Raw genomic sequence first — 23,189 nt, forward strand, 5'->3', positions numbered from 1 at the left:
GAGAAATCACACTTTTATGTTCCATTGTGTCACTCTTGGAAGAGGGGAAGATATGAGCATGGTGTTAATATAACAGCAGCAATGCATTTTGATTGGGAGCATACTAAGAGATTGCTACTTTGTGCTCAAAATGCACGATTTATTCAGAAGACACATGATGATTAAGGACACTGTCTTATCGAATCAACTGTCTTATCATATCAATTGATTTGAGAAGACACTATATTTTATTGAGTCAAATCAAACTGAACTGAACTAAAAACAATGGCATAGCAGTGTCACTGTCTGTTCTGCACAGTGGTGCTCAAAATTGAGAAAGAAATTCTCGAGCAGTCAAATATTCTAAAAACTGCAATGTCACAATCTATAATTATCTCTGAAAAGGCGTCACTACTGCCATAAAAAAAAACCATATCCCAAATGATTCATGCTGATGCTACTACTAAGAAAGAAAAAAAAATGATCAAAGGACTATAACTTGGGCGATAAAGTAGCCCAAGTGTTGTTCAGCACACACAAATTGTAATCATACCAGACCTGCAGGTCTACAGTACACTGTTTTGTCCCATCTAAAAATATGGGCCAATTCTACACCTTATAAATACATGATCTCTAGCAAGATGTTGTTGTGCTTCATTCATCTGTATATGAAGATTTCAGACTTACTGTCAAAACAATCAATTCCAACCTAATTCAGCACTGATGAATCAAGAATTTCCAATTAAAGATAAACATGTACCACAATTGAGCTTTGCATGTAATGGACATCAAATTGTAATTACATGTGTAGGATTTGAATGTGCTGCAGGTGACCACCATAACTCAAATCCTGCATACGTAGTGTACATCTCATGTAACTAAATGATTGGACAATTGACTGCCTCCCTTCACCCTAAATCCACTTACATACAGGCACACACAAATATAAGAGAACAAAATCTCCAACTGCACAAAGGCTATCTCCAACTGCGCAAAGGCTAGGTGCTGCATGTAGATGCAACTGTACAGAGAATGAGAACGGGATATTATGAGTAGTTGTTCAGCTGTGTAAAAAAAGTCCTCTGATGTTGTGACATTACTTTGACAAGGTCAGGAGTCAATTTCTAAAGTTACATTTCGGGTCCGCAAATGCCATCTGTGTTTGGTACTGGCGCAGCTGCTGATTAGCAGTAATGGTAATGATATTGTGGTTATACTGTGTGGGACTGAGCCTTAACTACACTGCCACCTAAATCAGAGTGGTAGCGAATCCTATAAACAAGATGAAGTCCATATTACTGAAGCGTAGAAGAACTGCACCCTGTTGCATTTACAGTTACCCTTGCACTATGCAGTTGTATGTGAATGTGGAATGTAGTATGGCTTCAACTAACTACAATACAGCCCTTGTACAATCTATGACATGTGTACAATGTAATTTAAAGGACAAGTTCACCTTCATAAACATAAGGATTGAGAAAATGCAACAATATTAGTAGAACACATCAGTGAAAGTTTGAGGAAAATTGGACAATCGATGCAAAAGTTATTAATTTTTTTAAATTTTTGTGTTGGAACCGCTGGATGAGGAGACTACTACAGCTTGTGAGTCATATGCGTACAACAGTATAAAGAAAATATAAAAGAAAATTCAACATATTTTCACTTTTTTCGCATAATAAAAGAGCAATTGACTTGCCTCTTTCTAAAGGCAGGGGGAATAATATTACCCATAACATTTATCGGTAACGAGTCAGGGGAATGTGTACTTTTTTCAAAAGATGGCATTTTGTGAAATTCTCTTTATATTTTCCTTATATTGTTGTACGCATGTGACATCTAAGTTATTCATACACTGCAGTAGTCTTCTCATCCAGCGGGTACTGCACAAAAACTTCAAAAATTCATAACTTTTGAACGGATTGTCTGATTTTCCTCAAACTTTCAATGATGTGTTCTACTAATATTGCTACATTCTCTCAATCCTTATGTTTATGAAGGTGAACTTGTCCTTTAACTGAAATCAAATTACTTTCATATGAAAATTTCTCTATGTTTTCTAGCTTACATTGTATGTCCTGATTTTGAATGATATACTTCAAACATCAATTCCATGAAGTCTGTAACATTAAACACACTACTGTAAGTTGACTGGCTATGTTATGTCACTTGACATCCCCACGATTTAAACACCGAATGACACATTAAAACATCTCACATGATCAATAAAAATCTCCCAATCAAAACAGGGTACCTTTGATGTCCAGCGACAATGTTGACCAAACAGGGCCCTTTTTGGGACCGACATTAGAAAATGGACACTGATAATCTCTGTGCGGCAATATCAGAGAGAGAGAAATTTCTCTGTAACTCTCATTATAAACTCTCAAAGAAAAGTTAAAACAAACAAACCACAAACACAGCGACTTATATCTATGACATAGCCAGACCCCCAGCATTGGTGCTGTGGATCGAAATCCCTCGCATGGCTCAAGATGAACATGTACTAGCTGAAGATGGACAAAGGATACATTTCTTCGAAGAAGTCTACATGTGGAGGTTGCAGGATGTCCAAAGCTCGAAGCACCTGCATAGCAAAAGAACAAAACAAAAAAGGAATTCAAATTTAATAAATCCAAATGAGTCCTGTTATACGGGCATACATACAGCACAGCAAAAGATCATTTGAAACCACAAGAATTCAAGCATTAATTATACTCATATTACTCTTGTACAAGGTTTATGGCAGTGTGACACCAACATGGGTCAAAGTTTACACCACGCTGTCTCCCTTCTCTGCAAAAGGAAGTGAAAGTAGTCGGTGGATTTCCTTTCATTTTCTTTGAACGAGCCTTGTGGCTTCTTCCATATATACAGCACAGAGACAGCAGGCATTTCATTTCACTGGTAAACAATCTTCTTGTAAGTATGGATCAAATGTTAATTACAATGATAATAATATGATATTTCTATATAGCGCAATTCAACACAAAAACAGGTTCTCAAAATGTTTTACAAACAAAACTATAATACATATTAATCTGTGAATAATGGTTGCAATTACAGTTTAAATACAGTTATATTTACGTATGAAATAACAACTGAAATAAAACCGTTTAACATAATAGTACAGTTTTGGAGCATATAAAACAAATGTATTTATAAAATTACAAACAGCTGAAGGTTAAGCAAAATAAGTGAGTTTTCAATCTGCTTTTTGAAGAGTTGAGGATTTGCTTGAGATCTGAGTGACATGGGAAGGGGATTCCAAAGGACCGGACATGCACTTTAAGCAAAATCCCTTCACCATATCTCTTGGTCCTTCTCATGTTAACTTGAAGCAGATACTGAAAGGCAGATGACAACCAATGAGCAAAAACTTCAGTCTTTGCTTGACAGAGTTTTGCCCACTGCCCAAGAATTACCCAAATTTGTCAAAGGGTGCTGCTTTGCGCATTGACAACCTACAGTATACCCTGGTGAAACATTCTTGAGGTATCATGCTGGAATCTATTCCTAGTGGCTTATGATGAGGGTCTTTTGTTGGTAGATGGTATCACAGTATTTAAAATCACTTTGCCAATGTGAGCAAGCAAGAACGGTAGGCCTAATTTCTGTAGCACTTGGATTTCTGGCTGCTGAACATACAGGCACTCTGAAACTGTAAGTTGATGCATGCCTGCAAGATATCAAACTCCTTACAGAGATGAAATTTGGTTGATACTTGGAAAGGTTTTTGACAGATGGCTAACTGTGTAGCATGGAATCCCATACAAGATGGGGGTGACACCACTAACAACCTAGTCATCATTAGCTCCACATATTAAAAAACAAGAGAAGACACAAGACAAAAGTGTCAACTGACACCCTTCTCTATGGAGCATGTCATATTGAATGATTGATTGATTTTATCAATAATCAGTAATCCATAATCAACAATAATACATCAGTAATATATCCTATGATATAATGCATATTTTAAAGATGCTAATGAGGCCATAACCCCGATATGTCATTTTGGGAGCAAAATTCACTACATACTAGCGAGTGTGCGCACATTGCACATATTGATATACGCACCGAGGTTGAGTGCTGTTGAGATTACTGGATACACACACGCTCTCCGTTTCCAACTCTCTCATCCCACACTCCCTGTAATCCCAGCTAAACAGCCAATGGCATTAAGGAGTCTCAATCAATCGCAAGTAGATCAAGATCGTCGCGCGAATTAGGCAGGAATCTCACTCACTCAGGTCTTTCCAAAACCACTCCAAACATTAAGATGACGATGGCGGCTTTGGTCGGTTTACACAAATACTCTCGTTTAATCAGCGTGGTAGCACGAAATCTGATCTTGTGAAGTGCAACTCCACGTTCGAATCAACTTGACTAAATGGAGTAAAATGTAACACACAGCACAGCACATTAAATTTCATTAAAATTGGAAATTACCTGAACAAAAATATTTTCAACTGACACATGTTTTTGCAAAACAATGATATTGGTCACAATTACATATAAAATGCAAGTTAGATGAAGTGACGATGTCATCACCTCCCATTGATCTGCGCAAACATCCTTTACTGAATTTTCTTCCTTTTATGTCAGATTTAGCGATCAGATGGATACCCCATACCAATATTATGTTGTGTTCAAAATTATTGGTCATAATGGTTTTTAAAGGGGGTGGGGTAAAACATTATCTAAATAAGTCCTAGAACATGATTATTATGATTATTTCCATAACCGTGTAAAACCCAATGGAGTGGTAGTGAGGGGACGATGTCACAGCCTCATCTAATCTGTCTACAGTGATGACCAACATTACTGCTTTAAGAAAACATTTGAGGCTTTTTAATTCCATCCCTTCATCAATTTAGGTCTAATTTCTATGAAAAATCCAGAATTTCATGTTATCTGATCTATTCTTTCATTTGTGTCCAAAGCTGAAAATGGATGTTAACGGTAGGACTACAGCTACTGGTTTGGACAAAGAGTGCACAGAGAGGTCCCACCTCCACCCAAGTGTATGTAGGGCACACACACACATATCGGAGCTTGCACAGAAATGCGGCTCATGTTGGCAATATTTTTAGCGGGGCATCCGAGCTAACATATGTAAACCCGAGTGGGTAATCATTCAGATTGATAGGAGCTGGCGGGAAGATCGTGCGCCCAGGAGAGAGAGAGAGTGGAGGAGAGAAAAAAAGGCACAGCGCCGAAAATTGGGAGAGAAAAGCGGGTTGATTTATTGATGACATGTCAATGCTGATGCCTAGCACATTGGCAGCAGCGCACATGTGTATCACATCGCATCCCATCGTGGCTGATGCCAGTTTATGAAGGAATTGGCACATATCTTACGGTATAACCCAATCTCTTGTGACAGAAAAACCCTCGGACAATGAATGAACTCTTAGTGTCCTATCTCCTTCAATGCAAAATTACATCCGCAGGGTACATTGCCTGTTAATATCCTTCTGGGTGTGCGTGTGTGAGTGGAAAGGAATCCCAAAATGGCATTCGAGGCAATCTAGACTTCATTTATGTTCTTTGATTTGCTGCCTGACCAAGGTGCACAGTGTGACACAAAAACTACATTATATTTCTCTTTGTGAGAAATGAAACTTCAACGAAAGCAATACTGAACCCTTTCTCAATGCAAGAGATATCATAACAGCCTGTTACGACAATATAATGAATAGCCATATATATTATATATGTAAATTTGGTGTAAATTGCCAGTAAAATACTTATATCAAATCCAAACAGGAGCATATACACAGGATGTGACTGATGTTAATTTTCTTTTTTTCAAGAACAACTTCAGGATCACTGCATGTTGGAGTGAGATAGCTAGCTACCACTGCTTTGCTCTCGACATCACACACAATATGTGATCAATGAACACTGGAGCCATCTACATGTCGTGTTCACAGTGTTATATACTGTGATACCACGTAATCCCGAAGAAAAAAACTCCCAAAATCAGAGCAATGCCTGCCCCGTCAACATCTTGATGCACGCCCGCATGCCCGACCACTCCAAGTCGTCAACGACTGCGAGGCTGAGAGCACCGTCAAGGGTGCCATGATGACGTTAACTAAATCACTCACTTTGCCGGTGGTAATTGCAGACGAAGCACTAGTCGGCGCTAATGACGCTCACTTCGCTCTGGCTGCATGTGATATTCACATCAACCCTCACATTCTTCGCATTCTACTTCCATGTTGCCTGCCTGCCTGCCTGCCTGCCTGCCATGGAAGGGGGGGGGGGGGGGGGAGAAACACTTGGCTTGGGGAAATGAGAATTCTAGGATGAGGAAGATGTGTTTCCTCTCATTTCTCCTGCTGAAATCTTTAATACCATGTACACAAATTCCTCTCAGTAAAAACTCTGTGTGTGTGTTGTGGCATTCCCTCTGTCAAGGTCGTCTCAAATTAGGGTCAAATAGACAGGTCTTCTCTAATGGCATTGGTATTAGAAGCATGACGTTTTGTATACTTTGACTGAACCTCAATGATGCCAGCTTACAAATTATAAGCAAGCAAATTTATCGCAAAAAAACATCCAGTACTCGTTGGCATATATTAGGAATGGCATACTTATTTCATGGTGTCTGTGACTGTGTGACTTACAATGTATGCTGATGATCTCAAGCAACTCGAGCTTCTTCGTGTTAAGCTGCCTAGTAATACTGCAATCACAACCTGGGGCAGAATTTGCGCCCAAAAAAACATAATGATAACTTGCCAATCTTTAAGTAATAAAGATCAATTTGTCACTAGACACCTTAAAACTTCACTTGATACTTTCTATCTTTTTTTTTTTTTTTGGGGGGGGGGGAGGGTAAAAAAAAAATTCAATGGCAATTGACACAAAATACACAGTCATCTGATTTCCTGAGGTGACTTCAATTGCGACTTCCCCAAGCTCTATGTCAAAGCTATTATTAATTTCTATGCACTCTTGTCTTCAAACAATTTGCCTCGTGTTGTTTCGAGGTAGAGTAAAATGAGATAGTCATAAAACACCGAGCATGGCCACATTATCTACAGCAGGACGGAGCCTCAGAAAGATGAGTCCAGCCCCGACGAATGACCGACCGACCGGGTACGGCGGCGGTCAGGAATAATTTGATTTCCAACGTCCTCTGGGAGGGGCTCTTCCAGAGCGCTAATTGATTTAAGTTTGGCAAATTAGGCGCATGCACCATTTGGCACACAACTAAGAGAACAGTTGACATAGCTCTATGAAAAAAAAAAGCAAACAACACAGACAGCCCAAATTCACACTGACATCGCGTGAATTAATGGCGCATCCATCAGAGAAAGAACATATATTTTAACAAATACTTGACAAGATAACCATCGTAAGATGTAACTACGCAAACACATCTTTATGCTAACAGTCATGTAAGAATTGTAAGGCCAAACAGAATGTGCCTATTTCTGTGCCGATCAGAAGCAGAAAATCAGTAAGACACTGAACATAGCTGTACATTGGGGTGAGGTCCCCTCTGGAATTGATCATGATAAGTTATTAATGGAGGCCTGATCATGGTATTCTAAACCCATCAATAGTCCCTCCTTACTCTTAAATCTGTAGGATCAATCAAAGTATTCCTTATTGATTTTGTGCAATGTCTCTGCAGCCATGGGGGGAAAAAAAGGAATACATGTATATCTTTGAGATGAATTGTATCATGACATTAATTTGTCCCGTGGAGGTGGAAGGGGTTTTATCCACCTCCCTAGTCTGTTCTACTGACAACATCCAAGGAAGCAGTCAGTCACCAGAGACTCCAACTCTCCTGTTTCGACGGGAGATCTCCCACCGAAACCCGTTTTTGCAAAATCTCCCGTTCTTCCGCTTGAGATTTAATTTCTCCCGCCCTGGCTCTTTGTCTCCCGTTGGAAAGGATTTCTTACTTATTTCTATCGTATGTTGAAAAAATAAGCCTTAGATAGCACCAGAGAGCATCTAGAACCCTAGGAACTTCACGCTTCGCACATATCAAGTTGGAGTCTCCTGTTTGCTTGGGGTTTCAGGCGGGAGAATCTCCAGATCAGAAGGTGCTTTGGGTTGGAGTCTCTGAGTCACTGCTTGATAGTAAGCCACCATAAGAGGCATAAATCAGTATGGTTTCACTATGGCATGAAAAGATTACCAACTGCAGTAGATCTAGCAAGACATCTGAACCACAGTCTCAAAACTGTATCAATAAGAAAAGTTCCACATGATTCGTTTACAGTTACATCAGTGCACCTTCCCAGACAGGCCAGTCAGTCCATTTGTCTTCATCGTTTCCGACACCAGATATTTATCACCCTGACATGGTTGAAAAAAAGGAAGCTCAAGTTACAGCTAAGATTTACACATAATTTGGCTCATTCATACACTGCGAGAGTACACAGGAGATGGTGTACAAATTCACCTTCATTTTCATAATGACTGCCTGAAAGCAAGGTCTTCTGATTCATGAATGACAACACCACACACAAGGTTTTCAGCTTGCCTGATGCCCATTATTGAGTGCTCAAGGCACAAAGCCATACCACATTTAGAGTCCTACCAATGTATCTCTATTTTTTCTTCTCCTTTTCCATGATCTAAAGATACTTGAGATTCAATGTATCTCAAATGTAATGCCGAGCTACCTCACATGAAATATCACGCTCGGCTCTCCTCAAATTCAATAGTTCAGGCACCCTCCGCTACACATGGGTAATTCTTGCTGTGGAGCCAATTGACGCTTTGCTCGCATTTCGCCAGCAATAACCATAAAACAAAAGTTGAGATGAGAAGGAACACGAATGCGTAAACCAGTATCCTCCTTGTTACCCTCGGCAAAAAAGTACAGAACAGAGGAAAAGCAAGCGGAGAGCGAAAGCCCACTGATCTTGCCTGTAGATTTTCGTAGCTTTCTGGGTCGCCAAACACGACTCAGGTAACGTGACCCAGTTCTCTGCGGCCTAATTTTTTTTTTTTATTACCAGAGGAACGGAGTAAAAAGAGGGATGACATTCCTCGTTTCATATTGACAAAATCTATTTTGTCCAATGAAAACTAGAACCCCTGTGGGAAGATGTAGTGTATAGAAGCATCTGGGAAATACAGGTAAATTCTTTTCGACCTCGCAGAAATGCACAAGGTGGAATGTACGCCGAAGGTGAACATGCAGTGAAATAACCTCATTTACGTTCAGTGAAAGCATTCAAGGACCTCCCCACTGAAAAGTTAATGAGACGACCTGGATAAGCAAAATCTCTAGCATGATGAACATCAAGAGAATATGGATTTAGGTGGTCTAATTGGTGTATGTTGTCATGGTGACTGAGTATAGCCTTATCCAACAGATACTTTTGTATTTGGGGTGTTTGCTATTACTTGCGTGTGCCTTGCACAAGGGGGAAGGGGGAGGTCAAGTGAGAATTGGACTTTGCTGACATAACAATTTTGAGTGTATCAAATTGCTATCACTTGTGGTATAAAACATACTTCCATCCCATAATTGCTTCTATTTCTGCCTTGTAAAAGCATATAATCACACAAGTGCTGTTTGTTTGTTTGTTTGTTTTCACAGTGACAATAAAACATTCTAACGCTGACAAATAACAGTATCATACATCTACATACAATGTAGAAATCTTTGACCTGTGTGGTGTGACAAGTGGGTAATTTTATTTTTATGGGTGTAATAAAGATAAGAAAGTGAATACATAAAAACCATGTACAAATTAAACCCACATTTGTATCAAATTTTGACAATTAGGAGCATGAACTTATATGAAAACTGGAATAGGTATAGAAGTCAAGCAAAAAAATGTATATTGCAGGCAGATCATTTCCTGGATACACAGGCAGGAGACTAAAATCAGCTTAAAATGTTTACGAGTACTTGCTAAATTGCATTGACTATCCACCTTCATGCAAAGAATTAATGAAACTTGCTGTAGCTATGAACAGGTCCATTTAAATCTGCTTGTGCTCTCAGTAATCTACATTAATGTAGAATAGATTTTGAATAAACGGTTGCTGAGAATCACAAGTGTTTGCATACAAATTGCTTCTTATGTACAGTGTAAGTTAAATAGGCAGGAAGGGAGTGCGATTTCGGATGAAGAGATGTCCAGTTAATTCGTGCAAATTCCCAGCGGCCTATAAAAACACTCTGGCAGCAACAATCAGACCTAATATTACTTCCCTTGGAGTCATCCTCTGCCGACCAGAGCGTGTTGCCACTGAAAACAAATACCCCCCTCCCCTCCCCTCCGTACCTCCATGTAGTCAAATGTCAATTAGCGGAAAACTGTCACCAGACGATACTGTATCTATCCGTCCCATGCCCCACCCTCCCCCCTGCCCACTCGAAGACATCCCATCGCCCTCAGCTTCATCATGTCCAATCAGACGCAGCTTGATCACATCGCATAGTTCAGTAAGAGACGGGAGAGGAAGATAGCTTTACACAACAGATGACAATGGTGGGATGACTAGATGGGAGAGGTCAATGACCTTCCATCCATATCTCCATTCCACATCACCTAAGCAGGAACTGATACCCACTCACCCCGTTCATACACACCATGAATTTAATGTTTTTGTTGTTTTTTTATTGATCAATTTTTCAATGTGATGTGAAAATTGTTCATTCTTGTGTGGACACACACAAAAAAAATTGGAATTCTCATCTTATGCATCACATTTCTAAAGAATGTTAATCAATCCTTTACAAAAAAACAAAACAAAAAAACAACTCTACTATTATTTGCAGTCTGAGGCATGTGTAAACAACACGTCACAAAACTATCAACTTTCTAAAATCCCACAATGCAACTCACCACACTAAGTTCACACACTTGGGTGCCTGGGGTCACTCTCTGGTTATTATTCAGCATGCAGATTCAATTGCAGCTGAGTGAAATTTTGTTTCTGCTGTGTGTGAACTGTGACAAATAAAATTGATATTTACATCGCAACGCAAAAACCAGTAACTCATATGCGTGGATGTAGCTACTGCAACATCAGCATTCTTCCGTGATGGGGTAGGGGGTATGGCCAGGCAGTGCTCTAAAATAGTTTGCAAGCAAGTATACCTTAGAATACAATGATGCAAATTCTACTCCACAAGCTCCAGCCAGACCATGATGAAAAGGTCTAGAAGTGAGCACACCTGCATGTTAATTGCAGAGTACTCTCGCAGTTTCAATTACACATATTTGTGTAATGAAACGACAGCATTCTCAGCTACAGTATGGAGGGTGGAAAAGAGTACACACCTCAGATAACAAGATATACCAAAACAATCCTTTGTCATATAAAAATCACCATCTTTACATTGTCATCATATTGACATTGTTGGAGCCGGGTACCTTTGAATGATGTATGATAAATGGAGCTATATGAAATAATGCTATTCATCATCATCATTATCATCATCATCATCAGTCAGAAAATTCAACTACTTCCGCGTGACTTTAACTTGCTCCATTTATTCGTGGGCATGCCGAATCTGGATCATGTACTCCAAAACCACAGACTAATGTTTGGATGGAGGCCGAGAGATGATAAACATGAGAAGGAGGTACCTGGATGCTGATTTTGAGGCTGTTGTTACGTTGCACATAGAGCCTACCTCTCACAGTAAACAGTATTGTGCTTCACACGTATAAAATTAACTGTAGCAAGATACGACATACTTTTGATGGATTAGCTTTCTTCACGTGTTCAATCTTAGATCAAGAAGACACTGGAATTATTTGAGCATTTCTATTCATTTTGCCTGTTTGTTGTTGTTGTTGGTTTTGTTTTTTTGCTTGCTTGTTAGGGGATTATATTACACAGAGAAGAAGGTCAATTTAAACATAACCAAAAATAGTTCATGAATTAAATTTTTTTGCAATGCAATGTAAATACTAGTGCAATGTAATATTCTTGTGGGTGGACACATGAACACAAACACACACACACACAAATACCTATTGCAATTTGCATTGAGATCGTAAATCAATCCGTCATGATTTTTAGGGGGAAATCCCTGCAAAAATTTACCTCGAGCAGTGTGTGAACCACATGCGTAAACAATTTTTTTTTCCCCCTACCCAGTGGTTCATAACATCACACTAAGTTGAGGTGCCGGTAAAATGCTTCGCTTGCAGCCATGTGACTTTTTTTTTCTTTTTACTAATGACTGAACACTGACCAATGAAATCCACTGTTTGATTATGCAAAAAAAAAAAAAAAAAACTCTTGTGTGTGCATAGGCCTGTAGTTGCCATTTAAGCTTAGGTCTAAAATACCAGATATCACCAAAATTTCAATTTTTGGAGGTTAATGAGTGAACAATGACCGATAAAATCCATTGTTGGATCATAATAAAAAATAAAAAATCAATTCTTCTATGTGAATAATCCTGTAGTTGCCATCAAATACCGGATATCACAAAAGTTTTAAATCCATGCCCTTTATCTGCATCTTGCACTAAATTGAGAATTCTCAGTAGCTAAAGTGATGAAGTTGACTAATATGGTGAGGAGTGTTATTCTCTTATTCTTTTTTTGAACTGCCTGTTCTGACTGAGTGCCAAAGGTAATTGAGGTAACATGCTGACAAGGTAATAATGCAACCTGCATGTGTGCCCTAACTAATTGGCCGTAACATCTCCCTTGTACCATCAATATTACATCCCAATCTGATGTGCAAGTGTGAATATAATAGAGCTTGGGAATCAATACGCACACAGGGTAGATTTCCTGGTATTTCTTGTGCCCTCTAAGTAAAACGGACGAATCCTACCAGTAATGGGAGTAGGGGAGGGGTCTTGCACAAAGTAATAAATCACTTTATCTGAAGCAAATTGCTTCTCGCGAGTAGAACCGCTTGGGGACAGTACTGATGACGAAGCAGCCGGGATTGAGCCATCATTACATCTGTGAGCCCCCTTGTTTGGGCCATTTCCTAGCCTGTTTCGACTCGGAAGGAAACCGAAAATTATTCTTTCTTGCAGGCCTTGCCTTGTGTGCGAATTCCATCGGACGGAATTCGTCATTAGAAGCGGCGGACTCGCCATCACGTCCCTCGTTCTCCAGAGAGGAGGAAGCTGCCTCTCTCACTAACCCAATGAGTAGTAACGCAGGCAGACCTGCAGAGTCTTTCAGAACTTTTAATCCTACTTGCTAAGGATCACTTGGAGTCTGGTTAGAAGACTAAGAAGTTCCAACGTGTGATGTCATAGCCATTCATCGCCATGGAAACTGCTTCTAAACAACCTCTCCTGTCCCTAGTGTTCCATCCTGGGCTTTGATAAAAGACTGTTCCATCATTACTTCAGTACTCTGCAGTAGTAGTGCTACTATTAATTTTCATTATCATTCATACCATCATTATTGTCATTGTCACTATCATAATTATCATAGTATTCATGATTAGCATCTTCCCTAATCTTATATGCAGTAACAGTGAGACTAGTAGTAACATAGTGCTCATGTAGTAGTAATAGTTGTAGTTGTAGTGTTAGTATATTCAAAACAATGTTGAAGCGTCAGTAAATGATAAATTAAAAGTATCAGTGCTTGCAGTTGTAGCAGAAGCTGTAGCAGTAGCAGTAAAGTCCCTGCCTATAGCATAAAATGTGCTAAGAAAGCCTACTGCACAGGTATATTCTTATCTTGGACAATTCAAAAAGAAGATCAATGCTATATATTGTATGAGGAGAATGGAATTCATGTCAATATGAGGCTTATCTTATTTTGAGATAATTTTGTTATACATTAATACAACACATTATCTCAATATCAACAGAGAAACTCCTTTATCACATGATTATTATTACATACAGATTTCATAAGGAGGGGATTCTTCCCTTTTGTTTAAGCCAGGTATGACATTAGTTCAGTACCCTTTGTACCTTACCCCCAGTCTGACTAATCTAATACGAACCACATTGCTAAAGTGTTAATCATTCATAAGAAAGACACAATTTGCATAATCACGTATGATCTCCATAATCATTAGTACATGTAGGACCTATACAGTATGTCCCCACAAAAAAATTACAATCGAATTTCTGCACTGATAACTTTTCATATGATTAAACTGTCTGAATGCCATTTCAGGGTCTGAATATAACATAATAACATATAACAAATATAACATCTTGCCTATATTTTGCAGAAAACTCCATTCAAGTCAGCACTTGGATGCTCTTGGAACACATTGGACAGAACTCGGAGGGAAGGGATTCCTGACATACTCAACAAAGATCCTCATTTCTCTTTGACCACTGAAGCAAATCGGATTGGGTTTTCTGTAAGATGTGAGTAATAAGTTATAGTTTCATACCCTGAAGTTGTATTTGGATTGATTCACTATTTTTTAAATCATTGTTGCAGAGGGTACTGTTGTAATTTTTTTTTGGGAACACACGGTACGTGTCATAGGGAAATACCAGACACAATTAAGGTCTGGATGTCACATCTCCCAAGACTAACTATCTCCCTCACCACACCTGGCTGGAGTGAGGTTACAAAAGGTCAATGGATTTTACGAAGGCGAAAATATCTCCACATGGCAGTTTTCAGTACAATCTCCTGTAGGTAAACTGAACTTACGTTTTGATGTTTTAACTCCACACTCCTACACTGAAGGAAATCATCACAAAGATGATAACATTTTTCTCCATTTTGAACTTCAAAACCCTATGATACACATAATGATAAGCCTAAGTGGAATGTTAGCAGAAGGTCAAACAGGCAAGCAAGGTCTATTTCTCCCTTCTAAAAGTACATATCTTTTCATTTTTTGAATGAGTTTCAAAATGGCAAAATAAATGTAATCAAACTTACAACTCTTAGTCCTTGAGCTTTCAATCAATAATACAATAAGCATGATGCATTTACAATATTCGTTTTTACAATGTTGATATACAAACTTTTCCTGACAAGACTACCTTTTTTTTTCTTCATGTTTTGATTTGTCTTGTCTTCTTAATATAAAGAAGGACAGAACACAGCATTGCTGTTGTCATTTGCCATTCTAAGAGTCATTTCAGAAACCGTCACTTTCAGCGTGGGTTTACAATTGATGAATTCCAGATTAGATTGACTCATAGAAAATGTGAATCATATGGGGAAAAAAAAAACTGACCCATTGCCACCCAAACTACACTGTAATGCCAAAACAAAAGAAAAGTAAAGAAAACAAAACAAAACAAAGTTAATCCCAAACACAATTCCCTCAATATTTACAGCCCAGCTTAAATTTGCCACACAAAGTACTGCATACTATAAGCCAGATATCTGCTATCCTCTTCATATCCAAAAATTTACAGATAAGCAAGTTAAATGTCATATGAAAAAGAATGACACCAGTAAACTGCACTTAGCAATAAGACTAAGTGTATATGTTTGTCCATCTGAGCTGTAATTTCTGTAATTCATGCAGGCTTGTGAGGTATTCCTGTTTCCATGGTTACCACTTCCGCACTGGCTTCTACTGACAGGCCTCTCCATAGCGCAGTGTTCTATGTGATCTCAAAGGTCATTTTGGGATCCTCGCTGAATGAATTTCTGCATGGAATTCCTGCCGCGAGCTTGCTCAAAGAGAAATTTTAGTCCCTGCGTGAGAAATCTTGAATGAGCATAGATATCGACGCAGTGCCAAAAGATTGGCTGCAGCATCACTGTCAAACAGCAGTCATTCATAACTGTTCTTCTCCTACATGCTGATATTTCTACAGTATCATAAAGAATCATCATAGTCATAAACCATAATTTTCTTCATCTTCAACGATCAATGAATTAACCTCTTGAAAACTGAAGTGCAAGTATAATCCACTGCCAGTCAATGAATTATGTGTATTAAGTTGTTGATGTTTAAAGCCAAAAGATGCCTTCAGAAGAATTTACTGTAAAATGAGGAAAGTGCGCATGCATTTTAATTTTGCGAGCGCCAAGATTCGCGAAATTGAAATGCACACGAAATTTCTTGTCTATACTATATGCACTGAACGCCAGTGGCAATTCGCGAAAATTTCATGCCACGAGAAAGGCCGTCGGCTCCAATTCGCGAAAATTTCGTGCCGCGAATATATCATGTTTTACAGTATACCACTGGTTTAGATGTCTGCTGTCGTATCATTAAGTTGCTGCCTCTCATTCCACTGTAGCTAATGATCCTCGTCTTTTCAGTTAAGTCATGATCAAGGCCCCACCTTAAACTTGCAACCCAAATCTTCACGCCCACCAAATGATGCAATATTTGGTAAACTGGGGTACCAAATGAAAACTTGCCATTTCATTGAATTATTTTTCTTTTTTCAGCGTTGTACTCTGGGTTACCAAAAATGTGTAAAAATAATTTTTAGTATTATTTTGCACAAAAATGTTTTCTTGTCTGTGATTATGTAACAATAAATGCCTGCAAATAATAATTTTTTTTCTCATTTACATGCTCTGTTGTAGTCTTCACTGTTTAAAAGTTGACATGGGAGGAATATCTGCATTTAGATCGTTATCGCCGCGCCGATTTATGCCGGTGCTGATGATGAGAAAATAATCATCATGACAACATTGCACAACTGTATGATAATGGCCACGAGATGGCGCTACACAACGCCATACCCCAGGTTACAATGGTACCCCGGTGTACGGCGTGTCGAATCAAATAGCGCTGCCGAGACCAGTTCTGCAGTGGATCCTCGCCGCTTCCCGGGTGACCTCTCTCGGAGTTCACCAGAAAACTTCATTTAGCGGAGGGAGGGTCGCAGATGATGCCAAAGACAATCATGTCCGATGCCATCACACAAAACTGCATGTCAACCACCTACGAGAGATTCAAACTCAATTCCTGGTCACCTTGCACGTGAAAACATTCATTCTTGCCTCCCCTTCTGAAACTGACCCCGTTATCAAACAAGTCCTGATACATGTTGACAGTACCTGGTGGCTCAAATGTGCTTCTCCATGTAAGGACATGAAAATAAAAATGTGTTTAACAGAAAAAGAGAAAGGAAAAAATGAGATGAAGAGGGGATGAAAATGAGATGTTCTGACTCTCTAGGCTCTAGCCATCCTTGATTGCTGTTAACCCTATGCCCCCAATTACTGTATGTCTAATTCCCAACAAGATTTCATACACGGGCGCACCGTGGCGCAGCAAGCAATGGGTTAGCAGCTCCCCTGGACTGAATTTGGCTGAATGGCAATAGGTCGTACGTAGCTAGTCTAACAAGATGAGGTGGTATATTAATAGCCGCACTGCTTGCGTCAGTAGGGCCCCGAAGTGCAGTTCGTTATCTCGCCTCAGCTCGCTGAGGGTCGGCTCACATCTGGGCCTGGTGATACAGCAAAGGTAGCACCGAGTACACCCCATGAGAAAGCAAGAATGAGAATACAGGAAGAAGGCAGGGAGAAAAAAAAAAACATACTGAGAAAGCATGCTTTGGAGAAGGGAAAACAGAGAGGAACACTACTAAAAGGAGAGTATAGGATCAAACAATAATCTGAAAAACAACAACATTCAACATGATGCACAGAAAAGAACAACAAAAGTGTACAGGTTAGCATCATTTCTGTGGTTTATGTTAAAGTAAGGAGAATGGCCACAAAAATAGCATGCCCCTAGGATTTGGAAGAGAATAAAAGATGATTGCAGAACTGTTATTGTTTGGGTTTTTGGGTGGTTTTTTTTTTTTCAGAATTAAAAACATTAGCACTGAGATACAATCTATCACATGATTCTATGCATCTCTGATATCAAAATGGGGTTGTGCACTTCGATGGAAATTAGGAGACCTCTTAGTATAGAGAGTAGCTACCAAGAGACTAAAACAGTAATTAGCTAAAAAATGTTCACACATAAACAACAGGAAGCAAGCAAACAACAAACAAATAGGAAACAAACAACAAAAGTGAATGGGGATGGAGGGAAGGGATAAACGGAAGTGAAGGAATCAAGAGATTGAGATGAGAAAGGAAAAGATACGGATGAAGAGATGGATGGTGGATGGAGAGAGAGGAAGACATTTCACAGCTATTTGTTGGAGGGTGGGAGCAGGCCGGCCGTGAAATCCAATTTCAGACGGGTTTTGCCCAATATATTCGAAGGCAACTGTGTATACTTGTGTGACAATGCTTGCCTGCCACGTACGGCTCCAGAGCATTGCAGTGGAGTGCAGCACCGCCTGGCGTGGTAACGCTCAAATCTTTCATTGGCCTGGGGCTACCGAATGCTCACGGAGGTTGTCGAGGAATATTTCAGTTTATTGCCTTTCCCTCGATTATACCACTGTGCACGCGCATGTGTGTGTGTCTGTGTGAGTGTGTGTGTACGCATATGAAGCTAGCTTGCTGTAGATAATGGACTTAAAGGAGATTTAGAAGACTTTACGAGGATCAGAATTTGCAAATATTTCACACATCAACAACTGTAAACAAATTGCAGAAAGGGGAGGACATGAAAAGCCACACAAACAAACTCATTCTCAAGTTAAAGCCTCTTTTGATTCAACAAAGTAATGCAAACATTTGTGTGTGTGTGTGTGTGTGTGTGTGTGTGTGTATGTGTGTGTGTGTTATTTGTCCATTTTTTGGTTTGTCTATTTGTGCCATGCTGTATGCAAATACCATGCTGATGATCAAGTGAGTTTACCATGTTTACTGGTGTTAGAGCTTGGAAATGCCTCACATACCTATCAATTAAATCTGTGAGCCTATGAGCTTGAGTAGACAAATGTTCGAGAAGTAAACAATAACAATTTGAAAATCTTTCCCTGTGTTAATGATAATAATGAATATGAGAATTGTATTGTGTGGGGGCAGGTAACAATGCTGATATGAAAATGACAAGAAAGATCATAATGAATTCAACAAAAACAGCTTTGGGGTATATTCTCACAAATATTCGTGAGAGCAGTCATAAATAAGGTGTTGTTTTTAATTTCTTCACAAGTTCACTCGTCGATATGATTACATGTAAATATGTGGAAATAGGCAAATGCAAACATCTACAATAAGATTTTCTAGTTTAATACCTCTACGAAATATTAGTGTTACTAATATAGTTCTGACATGACAGGGATAGGGCTTCAATTTGATACTAATAGCAACGTGTCTAAACAGTGACTGTTATTATGCAGTTCTCTTTTTGTGTATTATACACGTGTGAGTTTACTTCCTGCTTCCATTGGTAGTCCTACCAATCATTCCCCCAATATTATCATCCCAAGGAGATAGAATAAAAATAAGCAAACCAACAGCACAAATAGATCCTGGTTCTCCCATTAATGATGGATCTCCCAGGAGATACTGGGCCCCTAGTTGTGATTGTCCAAGGCCACGGCATATCCACGGCAACGCAGTCTCCATGCACGCACGTAGATATCCGTCCCCTGCAGGACAGATCGTGGCTGCCGCGGACCTTTCCGGCAGATTTGGGTGCCGATGCCTCCGTACCGGGGAGTGTGGTAAACTTTTCGCCACTCGGGCCAGCTGGTATGGCTATTTATAACTACTGAAACCTTTCGGCACTAATCGACGCAGACTTTATCGAAAGCCAAAGCACACAACGTTTGCTGGTGTTAGCTGACACACCATGCAAGCCTCTCATTCATCCACGGTAAAAATTTGATACATGCAAATTTATGAGTTTTGATGCAGAGATGATATGACAAGAATATCCTCATTTTTTTTTTTTTTTACATGACTTGCACACCTGAATATCCACTCTATTAGACACTCTTGATGTATAACAATTAAGAGGACACAGGTTGTTGTTTTTTTTTTTTTTAAACTTCTCTGGTATTACGGGACAGAATGCAAGAAGTAGATTTCATACATAATTTCATTCCTTTTTTCTTTTTTTTAAAAGATATCTCTGAAATACAAGAGAAATAGTATTGACTGCAGCATGTGCTTATGGAGATAAATACCTTATAGCTAGTAGTTAATATAGCCTTTCTTGTATCACTTTTCAAGTTGCTTGCACTTTTAATGATCATATCAAAGTCACCTTGATATTGACATAGGATACAGTGTAATCTATCAATCTATGATGGTACATGCAAGCTGATCCTAGCAAAATTCTGCAGGATGACATAAATCCCATCCAAAAACATCATGTAGGTATACCCCTTTAATGGTGAACTTCTACTGAAATTAAGTGTAACTCAACTTGGCAGCCATCATTAACAGTAAACCATCAAACAAACAAGAGCTGGAGGCATCTCCTTTCTGATCAACTGATATGTGTGCGTTGGGGGTGGGGGGGGGGGGGGGGGTAGGGGGAGGGGCGTGGCAAAAAGATGTTGTGCTCAGAAGCAAGACAACATTGCCGGGCTGTCAAAACTCCTGGAAAACATGGAGCCCAGGCGTGTCAGGGCTAGAATTAATTACCATTCTAAGTGCTTTCCAAATCAATATGAGCAAGAGGTTAATGAAATGCGAAGGCAACAAAGAATTCTGTGCCTGGACTCCCATTTCAACAGATAACATTTCGAACCGGCACACTCTCATGAAAAAGGCAAAAAACAAGAGAGGAGGAGAGAGACAGAGACGGAGAGAGGGGACAGGAAGAATTGGGAAAGAAAAAAATGGCAAAAAGCCTCTCCTTTCTTCAGCAAATTTTGCCTGTGTTCATCATGCATGCTAGTCTAACTTCCAACTATATACTATTGCTTGAACCAAAAGAGATGACAGAATGAAAGTGTTTACAAACATGGCTTTGTTTGATCTTAGTTCATCAAGCTCAATATTCCCTGGGTGCCAGATCCAGTATTTTTGGTATAATGCGAGTAGTGGTATCCACACACAGAAAGATAACCAAAAAAAAAAAAAATAATAGTAATTTCTACCTAAACTCAGATATTACTCAACATGGGTCAGAAGTTCACCTGGAATATATCACCCTTGCTCATGTGATTGCAGCATATCTCATTAGTACTCCTGATTTACCCTTCCGCAAAAAAGGCCACAAATCAAAGTATTGTGATAATTACGAAAGACGAGTCCATGAGGCCTAGACAATTTGTGGCTAGATGAATAAGGATGATTATACCCTGGCCATAGAGACATAAGTTTTTTTAGTTTGTGTTTTGTTTTCTTTTTCAGGCAAAGACACATTAAAAAAAAGGTCATGTATCAAGTTATATAATAAGTTGTATGCTAGTGATGTCAAAGGTCATATGAACATGACAGCCCTTCCATGGTCAAAATGTTGATATCTAATCACAGTCATTCTAAGTAATTCTTGAGGAGGGGGTTCTCTGGGAGTACAGTTTCACCTGTATAGAGGAAGCAGAACTTTGCATTTTATCATAACAGCACAGTGCCAGAAGATTGATTCATGAGGTATATCTTTACAAGACGAGCTGTCATTCACAAGTTTTATGATGGAAAAAAAGTCACCTTATGATGATGCCTAGCATATGGGAGAGTGGGGGGGGGGGTGGGGCATGGGTGGCTAGCGAAAGGGCTGAGGTTTTGGGCCTTGCCATCTTGTCAAACTCACATTGTCATGGTTGAAAAAGAAGAGCATCTTCAGCTCTCGGTACACCCTCTTGCAGGAGATGAGGTTCTGGAAGACGTGGGGCATCTTCTTGAGGGCAACCCGCTTGCCATCCCGGGGGTCCGTCACCGACCTGGAGACGAGAGGGAGAGGAGAAAGAGAAAGTACTCATGACAATGTGAAAAGAGGAATGTGAAAAAGCTGCGGTGTGACACCTCGGTAAAGGTATTCCATTCATTCCAGATTCCTGGCACAGATAAGAGCAAGCACACAGTTCATGTACGTGGTATATAGAATATATGAAATCACACTTGAAGGATTTGAATGCGAACAACAGATTAACACTGTTTTCGTTCTTCTTTAAGTGAGGTCATCATTAAATAGAGAAAAATCAGTTCTTTTTAAAGATATTGTCAATATCATCAGGTATGTTTTAGATATTTTCTTTGTTTTCAGCGGCCTCAATCTAAGAAATTTAAAGTTGATAAAAATGGAAACTGTAAAAGCGGATATTTTTGCGCGACCAATCTTTCGCGCTCGGCTGATTAAGAACGAGTTTTGCGTGTTTTTAATTCCGCGGATCAAGACATCAACCACCAGAACATTTGGCAAGCAAAAATATTCATGTGCTTTTATTTTCTAGCTAGTTTCTGGTTGCATGAAATGAGCGAAAAGTTCAACACCGCAATATTTCCACTATTAGAGTACGTCAGTTCTTTCATTTAAAGTCTTCAATCGAAAGTACACTCTAAGGAGCCTTTTTACAGTCGATGTCATATTAGCTATTGGTTGCAGCTCCTCTTGACATTGCTTTATTTTTCTAGTTGATCTATCATGACATATTATTAGAACAGTTTTGCCAGTCATGTCTTTATTCTTAAAGGCTGCACTACACACAATTAATACTTGATGTGAAAAGAGACACTTAGTGCTTATGTGTGAATATGCCACTCACTGACACATGCATAAAGAAATGCCACATAATCAGATACTTGTATGAATTTCTAAAGAGTAGCAGCTATTTGAATTACTGATAATTTACCAATGCTTGTAATCTACAAATCTGTAATGATAGCAACAAATCTATAGGCCTAACCATTTAGCGAATACAGAATCTTGACACAGAAAGATACTGTATTTAGACAACTGTCTCTTAATCACATTTCCTGATTATGTTCTTGTTGAATGTATGCTATACATCAATGTCTATCCACTGCTGATATTTTAGCAACCTTTTGCATGGCTCAAGCAGTTCTACAATGAGAGTATTTAACAGTGTAGCCGCCTTCCAAACAACATACCACTTGCATGCTATCCCCTTTCTGGTTTGAAATGGAAACTCATAATTGATTGTCCTTGCAGTTTTGTTAGTTTATATAACCCAATATACAAAAGTAAATGATACCTAAAATTAGCATCTTAGGACAGAAAGCGAGGAGATATCTAGCAAAGTTTTTACAGCATGCTTCAGAGAGCTTCTCATATCTCTCAACATGAGTTGGTAGAGCTTCTGGCTCTCAAAAGAAATATTCCTGAGAGCACAGAGTACACATGTGTTGACCATTACATCACAAATGGCATTATGATAAAACTAAAAGGATATAGCTGCTCATCTTGCTCAGTTTCAAAGTAACAATGAACGCAATGTACATTACATCAGGGGTTTTTTTTTCCCCCGAACTACACACACTCCAGATAAAAAGAAA

General features: G+C 39.2%; 1 protein-coding gene across 2 annotated transcripts in view; it reads right to left on the minus strand.

Moving 5' to 3' along the window:
* The window catches only part of LOC139707940 (serine/threonine-protein kinase NLK-like), a 104,322-nt gene that overhangs the window by 37,679 nt on the left and 43,454 nt on the right, over positions 1-23,189 (minus strand). For both annotated transcript variants that reach the window (XM_071619936.1, XM_071619935.1), the window contains exons 2-3: positions 21,487-21,616; positions 2,511-2,566 (exon numbers count right to left, since the gene is read on the minus strand). In XM_071619936.1, the coding sequence (XP_071476037.1) occupies positions 2,511-2,566; positions 21,487-21,616 (186 nt within the window). The remainder of the gene's footprint in view (positions 1-2,510; positions 2,567-21,486; positions 21,617-23,189) is intronic.

The sequence above is a fragment of the Diadema antillarum genome, unplaced genomic scaffold (genome assembly GCF_040938485.1).
Source record: "Diadema antillarum isolate AM-2024a unplaced genomic scaffold, OU_Dant_1.0 seq00001286_RagTag, whole genome shotgun sequence".
In the NCBI taxonomy this organism is placed as follows: Eukaryota; Metazoa; Echinodermata; class Echinoidea; order Diadematoida; family Diadematidae; genus Diadema; species Diadema antillarum.